A 10829-nucleotide genomic window follows, 5' to 3' on the forward strand; every position below is an offset into this window, starting at 1 on the left:
TCCATTATCTGTTGTCCATGTTGTCCCGGTATGGATGTCTAAGTTGAGAATAATCAAAAGCGAGAAATCCAAAATGCGAGCTTTCTCCTTAGACCTTTGTAAAGGTGGCATGGAGGTACCCCATTGTGACACTTGGTTAAAACATGTGTATTGCGATGATCCGGTAGTCCAAGCTAATTAGGACAAGGTGCGGGCACTATTAGTATACTATGCATGAGGCTTGCAACTTGTAAGATATAATTTACATAATTCATATGCTTTATTACTACCGTTGACAAAATTGTTTCATGTTTTCAAAATAAAAGCTCTAGCACAAATATAGCAATCGATGCTTTCCTCTTTGAAGGACAATTCTTTTTACTTTTATGTTGAGTCGGTTCACCTATCTCTCTCCACCTCAAGAAGCAAACACTTGTGTGAACTGTGCATTGATTCCTACATACTTGCATATTGCACTTGTTATATTACTCTATGTTGACAATTATCCATGAGATATACATGTTACAAGTTGAAAGAAACCGCTGAAACTTAATCTTCCTTTTTGTTGCTTCAATACCTTTACTTTGATTTATTGCTTTATGAGTTAACTCTTATGCAAGAATTATTGATGCTTGTCTTGAAGTACTATTCATGAAAAGTCTTTGCTTTATGATTCATTTGTTTACCCATGTCATTACCATTGTTTTGATCGCTGCATTCATTACATATGTTTACAAATAGTATGATCAAGGTTATGATGGCATGTCACTTCAGAAATTATCTTTGTTATCGTTTTACCTGCTCGGGACGAGCAGAACTAAGCTTGGGGATGCCGATACGTCTCCGACGTATCGATAATTTCTTATGTTCCATGCCACATTATTGATGATATCTACATGTTTTATGCACACTTTATGTCATATTCGTGCATTTTCCGGAACTAACCTATTAACAAGATGCCGAAGAGCCGATTGCTTGTTTCTCGCTGTTTTTGGTTTCGAAATCCTAGTAACGAAATATTCTCGGAATTGGACGAAATCAACGCCCGGGGTCCTATTTTGCCACGAAGCTTCCGGAAGACCGAAGAGGAGTCGAAGTGGGGCCACGAGGCGCCGCCACACTAGGGCGGCGCGGCCCGGGCCCCGGCCGCGCCGACCTGTGGTGTGGGGCCCTCGTGTGGCCCCCGCGTTGCCCTTCCGCCTACTTAAAGCCTCCGTCGCGAAACCCCCGTACCGAGAGCCACGATACGGAAAACCTTGCCGAGACGCCGCCGCCGCCAATCCCATCTCGGGGGATTACGGGAGATCTCCTCCGGCACCCTGCCGGAGAGGGGATTCATCTCCCGGAGGACTCTTCACCGCCATGGTCACCTCCGGAGTGATGAGTGAGTAGTTCACCCCTGGACTATGGGTCCATAGCAGTAGCTAGATGGTTGTCTTCTCCTCATTGTGCTTCATTGTTGGATCTTGTGAGCTGCCTAACATGATCAAGATCATCTATCTGTAATACTATATGTTGTGTTTGTCGGGATCCGATGGATAGAGAATACTATGTTATGTTAATTAACAAGTTATTACCTATGTGTTGTTTATGATCTTGAATGCTCTCCGTTATTAGTACAGGCTCTGGCCAAGTTTTTGCTCTTAACTCCAAGAGGGAGTATTTATGCTCGATAGTGGGCTCATGCCTCCATTGATATCTAGGACAGTGACAGAAAGTTCTAAGGTTGTGGATGTGCTGTTGCCACTAGGGATAAAACATTGATGCTATGTCTAAGGATGTAGTTGTTGATTACATTACGCACCATACTTAATGCAATTGTCTCGTTGTTTTGCAACTTAATACTGGAAGGGGTTCGGACGATAACCTGAAGGTGGACTTTTAGGCATAGATGCATGCTGGATGGCGGTCTATGTACTTTGTCGTAATGCCCAATTAAATCTCACTATATTTATCATGACATGTATGTGCATTGTTATGCCCTCTCTATTTGTTAATTGCCCGACTGTAATTTGTTCACCCAACATGCTTTTATCTTATGGGAGAGACACCTCTAGTGAACCGTGGACCCCGGTCCATTCTTTTATACTGAAATACAAATCTGTTGCAATACTTGTTCTTTATTGTTTTCTGCAAACAATCATCTTCCACACAATACGGTTAATCCTTTGTTACAGCAAGCCGGTGAGATTGACAACCTCACTGTTTCGTTGGGGCAAAGTACTTTGGTTGTGTTGTGCAGGTTCCACGTTGGCGCCGGAATCTCGGTGTTGCGCCGCACTACATCCCGCCGCCATCAACCTTCAACGTGCTTCTTGGCTCCTCCTGGTTCGATAAACCTTGGTTTCTTTCTGAGGGAAAACTTGCTGCTGTGCGCATCATACCTTCCTCTTGGGGTTCCCAACGAACGTGTGAGTTACACGCCATCAGTGAACTACTCACACATCAATCCGGAGGCGATCATGGCGGTGAAGAGACCTCCGGGAGATGATTCCCCTCTCTGGCAGGGTGCCGGAGGCGATCTCCTGAATCCCCCGAGATGGGATTGGCGGCGGCGGCGTCTCTGGAAGGTTTTCCGTATCGTGGCTCTCCGTACTGGGGGTTTCGCAACGAAGACTTTAAGTAGGCGGAAGGGCAGGTCAGGAGGCGTCACGGGGGGCCCACACACTAGGGCCGCGCGGCCAGCACCTAGGCCGCGCCGCCCTATTGTGTCGCCACCTCGTGGCCCCACTTCGTTTCCTCTCCGGACTTCTGGAAACTTCGTGCAAAAATAGGACCCTGGGCGTTGATTTCGTCCAATTCCGAGAATATTTCCTTACTAGGATTTCTGAAACCAAAAACAGCAGAAAACAACAACTGGCTTTTCGGCATCTCGTCAATAGGTTAGTGCCGGAAAATGCATAAATATGACATATAATGTGTATAAAACATGTGAGTATCATCATAAAAGTAGCATGGAACATAAGAAATTATAGATACGTTTGAGACGTATCAACCGTTGATAGATCCTGCCATACACGTGCTTCTGCAAAACAATAAATCTACTAACGGATATATACCACGACAATACATTATGAAGCTTCGTAAAACAACAAATCTTCTACCGAACTCCTTCGAAGGTTCGACCACATTACCCGGAGTCACCCATGTCTGGAAACTTTTTCCCCCATAGGTATATGCTCCATGTATGGGTAGCCTTTCGTCAACACTACAGGACGGTGGACCGGATGTTGCGTCCTAGCCTACTGACCCATGTCGCATGCTCGTTGTGCTCGGTGTGTGATGAATCCATTGATCACATATCCATGGACTACCCCTTTGTTATGCGCATGTGGGCCGGTGTCAACACGTGCCTTGGCGCTAACCTGCCAGCCCCAGCGGCGACTCTTGCTGAATGGTGGTTGTCCACAGTTAACACCCTACCAAGGAACTGCCGCAGGTCCGAGAACTACATTATCATATTGGTCATCCGCTCGCTTTGGTTTGAATGAAACACTCGTGTTCTCGACTCTCGTGTGACAACGGCGGACCATGTTGTTGACAATGTGTAGACATGTGGCCCACCTCGATGATGGGTCGAGGTAGAGTGACTATAGGTGTAACCTTGATGTGAGTCTATGATTCACACCACCTATGGTGGGCTGGGTTACGGTGGTTTCCCCTCTGTAATGACGTCGTTCTTTCACTGTGAAGTTTAATACAAAACATGCAGATATCATGCTGGTACTTAAAAAAAATAGATGTTTAAGGAAATTAAAACAAAATTAGGAAACACGCCAGAGGATTTTCAAGGACCCAAATGTTGTGTGCCTTTGGCCCAAATCGGCACGGCCCGGAGAGGAACTGCGAGCTCCAGCGCGGCGGCGAAGCGATCGCTGAGGTCAACCTCGCCGGGCACCATCCCGTCCGGCAGCCTCCACTCGAACTCGTGGAGCAACGATGCCAGCACCATCGGCACGACCGCCACGGCCAGCGGCATCCCGGGGCACGCCCTCCGCCCCGACCCGAACGGTATGTACTCGAACGACCTCCCCCTGAAATCCACCTCCCTGTCCAAGAACCTCTCCGGCGCGAACGCCTCCGGCTCCGGCCACACCTCGGCGTCCCTTCCTATGGCCCACACGTTGATGAAGACGCGGGCGCCCTTGGGCACCGAGAAGCCGCCGAGCGTCACGCCAGACTCCGACACCTCGTGCGGCAGCAGCAGCGGCGCCGGCGGGTGCAGCCGCATTGTTTCCTTTATCACAGCCTGGAGGTACGGGAGGTTGGCGAGGTCACCTTCCTCTGCATTGCCGGATCCAAACGCTTCCTTGAGCTCGGCACGTGCCTTGGCCATTTTCGTCGGGTTGCGGAGAAGCTCCGCCATCGCCCACTCCACCGTCGTCGTGGTCGTGTGGCTCCCAGCAATGAACAGATCCTGGGTCAAGACAGAAAGATGAATTCAGAACATGATTAATGGGCCATTCGCAGAATGTGGTGTATGTACCGTGAGGAGAGCTCGAATCACCGGCCGCTCGAGCTGGGATTTGGCTGGGAGCTCGAGCAGCGACTCGAGCAGGTCACAGTGCTTCTCGGCGCTGTTCTGCCGACGGTCTATGACGGCATCAAAGAACTTGTCGAATCTGACGAGTTTCGCGGCGGCCGCGCGGCGGCCACCGCTGAGGTCGAGCGCGCTGAGGAATGGAAATAAGTCGGAGATGTTGGGCTTGATCGACTCCGCGACGGTGTCTGCAATGAGCTCCATGAACTCCTGCCCCGACAAGGACCCCATCTCGACGACGTCCTCCGAGAACAGGACGCCGGACATCATGTTGAGCACGGCGCTGAATACGGGGAGCGCGACGCGCACCGGATTCCCGGAGCTTGCGCGGAAGTGGGCCACGAGCTCCCGGGCCTTGCGCTCCTGGATGGCGTGGCTGGCGCCGAGCCGCCGAGACGTGAAGAGCACGGTGCTCGCCACGGTGCGCAGCTGCTTCCAAAGCGGGCTGGAGCTCGGGAGCCACACCATGGAGATGCTGCTGTAACCCCCAACTCTGGTGCTATCGGGGATCCACCGGTTGGAGACGGCGCCGTCCTTCTTCTGGAGCGCCTCGTGCGCTGCGCCCGGTGAGGACAGCACGACGGTGGTCACCATGCCGAGCCGTAAGGACATTACAGGGCCGTAGAACGCCGACAGGCGAGCTAGTGCGCGATGTAGCTCGCCGCCGGGGATCAGGTTGGGGATGTTTCCGATTACCGGAAACGGCGTTGGGCCCGGCGGTGCAGGCGCACCGGTGGAGGACTTGGTTGACTGCTTCCATAGGAAGCACAACAGTAGGATACAGAGTAGCGAGATGCACACAGAGAAGAGGGTCAGCTCCATAACTCAAGATCCAAGATCTGACGATGTTATTTAACTTGTAAGGTTCGGTAACCAAGATGCCAACTTATGTAATTTGGTCATTTGTGATACAAACACCCACATAAGTTATTTCACAAAGCTTGATGCACAGAGAACCGCTGCTCCCAGATTTTAAAATATTTAAAAACTGCATAACTACGTTTAAAAAAATTGTTACATTTATTGCATGAATACATACACATGTCTTGAATATTCATGCGAAGTTTCGGTAGAAATTACTTTGTATTTTAATCTATATAGAAAATAAATAAATGTGTGGCTACGTATAGGGGTAGATATTTGTTAGAAATTTATCTTTTTGTATAGCTCAAAAACAACATATTTTTCTGCAAAATTTCTACCCTACCTTCAGAATGTTTATATGTATATGTGGGTATTTAATTTCAATTTTTTAATTCCAAAAATATGATTTTTAAAAATCAGAAACACTGATGCTCATGTGCCAAAGAGACTTTTCGCTAACCCAACGACTAATTTGTATATAATATGTTTTCAGCAGTTGCAAGCTTCAAAGAAGCACTCCTTTATATCAAGTTAGGAAATACGAGATAATTTAGTAATGCAGCTTCTATTATTCGCGACCTAGGTATTCGGAGCGACCAGGAGCCCTCACCGCCCCACCACGCCACTGGGCCACCTCCCCTATCTCTCCTCCCTCTGTCGTTGAGCATTGCCCGGAAAAGCATGTCCGACACTGATGGCGGAGAGGCCTTCCTCTTCCCTTTGCTTGGCGGCGACGCGAACGCCTTGTGTGGCGAGGGTGTGGTTCCTAGCAAAGGGGTGCGGCGACGATGCCCTGGACAGTGGAGCTCGAGGGCGTGGTCTTATAGCGACGACGTCGAGGAGGCCTTGTCGGCTGCGTGCCCAGGGTCATCCCTGCGACGGCCACAGGCGGCGTGGGTCGCCGGTTCCTTGGCCGGTATGGATCTCATGGCTCAGGTTCGGCAGGGGATTGGAGTGGCAGGATGCTGTGACCCAGCATACCACTGCATGTTGTAGTATACAAGTCGTTGATATGATCTTTGTGAAGGGACTTCTTCACAAATTGCCATATCCCTCAGAGTGGTACAACAGAAACATTGCAGGTCATAACACTCCATACTTTATTACAAACATTGTCTTAACAAGTTGGTATTCTCACAGGTCCTATGAGAACACCCTAAGATACTACTTAAGTACGATTACAACTTATAACCATATATAAAAGAGAGCTCAACAACTTATTTAGGTAAGTTCTACGTTGCTCGGCTCTATGATGCTAGGGTATGTCACTACTCCTCCACCTCCGTGTCATCTGGTCCGTAGACTATCCCATAGTCTACGCCTTCCACTCCGTCGGTAAGATCAGGTTCTTCGTAGACCAGTTCGTAGCTTCCTTCTGGTGCTCCATCGTTGATGGCCTCCACTTCCGGATCACAGTCTAGCAAGGGTGTCGAAAGAAAGTGAGTACAGAGGTACTCAGCAAGTTCTAAAAGAGTAAAAAGGTGTTTGATGCACTAGCTACGACCATTGATCAGAAAATCGCAGGTCAATGCATGTTTTGGAATCATTTCTTCAAAAGGTTGCTTTTATTATGAAAAATATGCCCGTCAGTCTTCACATGTTGATTAGAACTTCATGGAGTTCCTTTCCTGCCGCTTTCGCAGTTCCCTTCCCGGAACAGGGAGTGACAGCCACAATTTGATACACTCTGCAGAGGTGCGTTACTTTTCCCACAAGAGATTCCACCCCTTTTTGCCATCCGCAGGGACTTGCCCCCGTTCACACTTCCTTTGGTGTGAGGCCAGGTATGAAAATCCAAGCCCACACCGCCTTCTCCGCGACCCTGCAAACCCACCCTCTTGTCCACCCGTACACCCCCAGTAGACTTCTCCCGATAATACGGCTTTACTCACGGTGTACTTTGGACAATCCATCATAGATCGTAGAGCCCAACATCACTAATGGATGGGGATTTAAAAGGCTATCCCAACCTACGGCAGTGCCTCCAACACTCCGCCAGCTCTACCAATCCATTGGCGTGCAGAAGGGAAAAGATACGGCTGGCTTTCCCAGAGCCATTATAGATCTCATGGTCAACGCGGTTTGTACGGCGCTAGAATCACTGGACGGCATTGGTAATTAATCCTAGGGTGATATAACCCATTGCAATGGAACCTCCACCATATCAACACATACAATGGTTCCATTGCCCGCCACATAGTCATATTCATAGTTGAAAAGTAACATTTCATTTGCGATGCAGGAGTGATAAGTATTTAGCTTTGCATTAAAGTAATAGAAAATACTCAAGTTGGTATGAGCAAGGGTGAACTTGCCTGTGGACTGCGAGATAGTGCAGTTCAATGCGATTGATGGAACTCGGACCTCGGGTTACGTAAGAAGCATCATTGTCCGGTAAAGACAATGTTATAAAATCCAAATAATGCAATCATGGATGTATTATTTTATGTTGAATCCCTTTACCCCGCTGGGTTATAGCAATTTAGGGTTGAGTTACGATTTATGTCTTTGACAGTAACTTGCAATAGATTTAAAAGTGTAAATCATTTTAATTCTCATAAAGTACAATAATTCAAAGTAAAACTATTTGACTTGATGGTTTATTCTTCATTCCAAAAATAATTTGAAATAATAGAGTTATCTCTATATTTTTACGGAATAAATAGGGAATAGAGTGTCTTTCTTTGAGAAATACCCTTCTTAATAGAAATGACTTGGAATAGTAGAATTTTATTTTGAAATGTTTGAAAATAAGTATTTAAACTTATTTGAGATTTTTCCTTGAATTTTAAATACAAGGAAATAATAATTTGAAATTCCCAAATCATTATTTTAAATTCTTAAAATTCATAATTTTGAATTTGTTTCATAAATTACATTTCATATTTTATTCTTGTTAAGATTTATTTTTCATTCATTAATCCAATTTTTAATGGATTTTTAGAGTTGTATTTTATTTATTAAAAATTGGTAAAGTTCTGGTCTTTTATTAATTGTTAAAAGACAAAAATGCCCCCTGGCCCCTATTGGGCCCAGCCCATTTACCTAAAGCCCAGGGACAGCCCAATAAGGCTTGTCCAATATGGGTCGGTGGCGCCGAACGGCCCACCTCACTCACTCACTCGGCCCTCTCTCGCTCTTCGTCTCTAACCCTAGTCTCCTGCGCCGCCCGTGGCGATGGCGTCGCCGCCATGGCCGCCGCCTTGCTCCGGCCAGCTCCGAGCTCCCCCGCCGTAGCCACCTACCAAACCAGAACCGCCGCGTGCAGATCTATCGATCTGTCCGCGTGGTTTTCCCCTTCTCTTCCTCTCCTGGCGAATCGCCTCCGTTCTGGATCTCGTGGAGAATCGCCTCGACGAACTCCGGCGAGCTCTCGTCCCCGCCGACGATGGGTGCGCTCCTGGGTTGACTTGGCGCGGGTGCTGCTCGCAGTACTCGTGCCGTCGCCTCAGGTGCTCGCTACGGTGGTGTTGGGTTCACCGGCGTAACGTCGGCGCCTACCCCGGACTTGCAGCTGTTAGGGCCGCGCGAGCACCTGCCTCGCCATGCCCTAGCTTCTGCTTCCAGGCGCAAGTAAGTACTTCATCTCCTCCTTCTCTTCTGTGCGCCTCCCTTGCTACTGTTCTTCTTCCTCCTCATGCTCTGTTGCTCTTCGGTGATCCCGTGATCACACGAGCTATGCTATAGTTGCTTAACCTTTCAGTGCTGCTACCTACTGCAAGCTCATGGCCAATTTACCAGTTACTGGTACTGGCCAGTGTTGCTTTGCTTGCGATTCATGCTTTACTTGCTTCTCTGCTGCTCCTAGCATGCTCTGCTGTGCTTGCTTATGAACTTGCTATGCCATGCTATACTTGATTATGGCTTGCTTGTGCTTACTGGCATATGATGCTTGCTTGTCTAGGTGTACTTGTGATGTATCAGTGACACTTGTGTGTGCCAGTGGTGCCTGTGCTATGCTTCTGTGCTTCCTATGCAAGCTAGGGATCCATTGGATCACCCTTTGCTTGTTGGCTAGCTTCCCTGTGTAACTTGACTTGATTCAATTGATCCATTTGATCAATTAATTGTCAGTGATGGCTTACTGATTAATTCTGTGGCTAAGTGATTCAATTCCTTGTGATGCTGATGCTCAAGCATCACTATGCTGTTGCTTATTCAAGCTGCTGGACTTGCTCCAGTGGCTATGATGCAATGATTGAGCTATGTTGCTTAATAGTATGCTACTGTCAGTATTAAGCATGGATCTGTGATAAATTCATGCTTGAATTAATTAAGTTATGATGAACTGCTTATGCAGTAATGATTTAAATGACTTGCTTGCAAATGATTTGGCTATTCATGATTGTCTAGCAAGCAAGTCGAATCTGAATCCATTCCTGGATAATGATGTGCTATATTTGGCTTTCTTTTAATTGGTGCTAAGTGTGATGTGACCTCGGTGGCCTTGCTACGATTGGTTGCTCACCTATTTAATTTGATCTTGTGGCTACTCAACCTTTGCTTGCATATTTGGGAATCATACTTGATATGAATGCCAATATGCTTGCCTGATGAAAATCTAGGGTTTATCGATGGTTCATAGCTTAGGATTTATTGTGTAGTCTTATTAGTCGCTAATCCTTGCAATTCATCTACTCGGTGCTACTCGTGCATCCGATCCGGCTAGTGTATGCATCCGTGCATGTGTGCTAGTTTACGTGTACAAGATCTGTACCTAGATGCTTTCTATTTTTAGTAGCTTTTTGATAGCGGTAATCCTTGGTGAAAACCAAGTGATGATCTACCCCTTTTGAGCATCTGCTCACTCCCATGATATCATGCTCATATGATGGATCAGATCCACTGGATCTGTCCAGGAACTTGGTATACCTTGTTCCAGCTCCTAGTGTGAAATATTTGGTTGATGCAGACTTGGGGTTTTTGTGCACAACCCTTCACCTCCAGTTTCTGGTTGAGCTTCTCAGGTCACCATGATTCCTGGGGGCTAAGTGGTTGTGTTGGTTTCTGTTCTTGAGTATGAACTGGATGAACTGGTGCTTGTTCTTACTGCACCCTTACCTGGTGATTTGCATATGTGGTCGACTGTCCTGGTTCTAGGGTTTGTGTGCTATTTATATGGTCTCTACTTCTTCCCTGGCCATGACACACAAGCCTGGTTACTTTATGACTCACCCCTTGCATTGCCTTGCTGTTGCTTGGCTAGCAACAGCTTTCATATGGTGAAACTTGAGTCCCTGTGGCTTGCTCAGTGTTGGTCTGCCTATGCCTATCTTGTGCTGTCCAGAAATTTGGACAAGCACAAGTGTCTTGTGATAGGTCTGTCCAAAGCTGAATCTTGTGTTATTTACGCTAACTGTCTAAACTGAACTTTGATAACACTTGTATTCTGTCTAGTATCTGTTCTTTGTTGTGCAGGTTTGAATTATGGCCAGAAGATCATCCT

The 10829-nt window shown here is 47.2% G+C and overlaps 1 protein-coding gene across 1 annotated transcript; it reads right to left on the reverse strand.

Moving 5' to 3' along the window:
- Positions 1-3766: 3766 nt before the first annotated feature.
- LOC124656956 (cytochrome P450 76M5-like) lies at positions 3767-5341 on the reverse strand. The gene is made up of 2 exons (XM_047195603.1): positions 4466-5341; positions 3767-4396 (listed from the first exon to the last, which is right to left on the reverse strand). The coding sequence occupies exons 1-2, from the start codon at positions 5339-5341 to the stop codon at positions 3767-3769; spliced, it is 1506 nt and encodes a 501-aa protein (XP_047051559.1).
- Positions 5342-10829: the final 5488 nt, after the last annotated feature.

The sequence above is a fragment of the Lolium rigidum genome, chromosome 5, assembly GCF_022539505.1.
Source record: "Lolium rigidum isolate FL_2022 chromosome 5, APGP_CSIRO_Lrig_0.1, whole genome shotgun sequence".
Classification (NCBI taxonomy): Eukaryota; Viridiplantae; Streptophyta; class Magnoliopsida; order Poales; family Poaceae; genus Lolium; species Lolium rigidum.

Bases quoted from the DNA above. Each gene is read 5' to 3' on its own strand.
- LOC124656956 (XM_047195603.1), bottom strand. From the start codon at position 5,341: ATGGAGCTGACCCTCTTCTCTGTGTGCATCTCGCTACTCTGTATCCTA. The intron at 4,397-4,465 runs GTACATACACCA...GTCTTGACCCAG, and splicing joins TGATTCGAGCTCTCCTCACG to GATCTGTTCATTGCTGGGAG.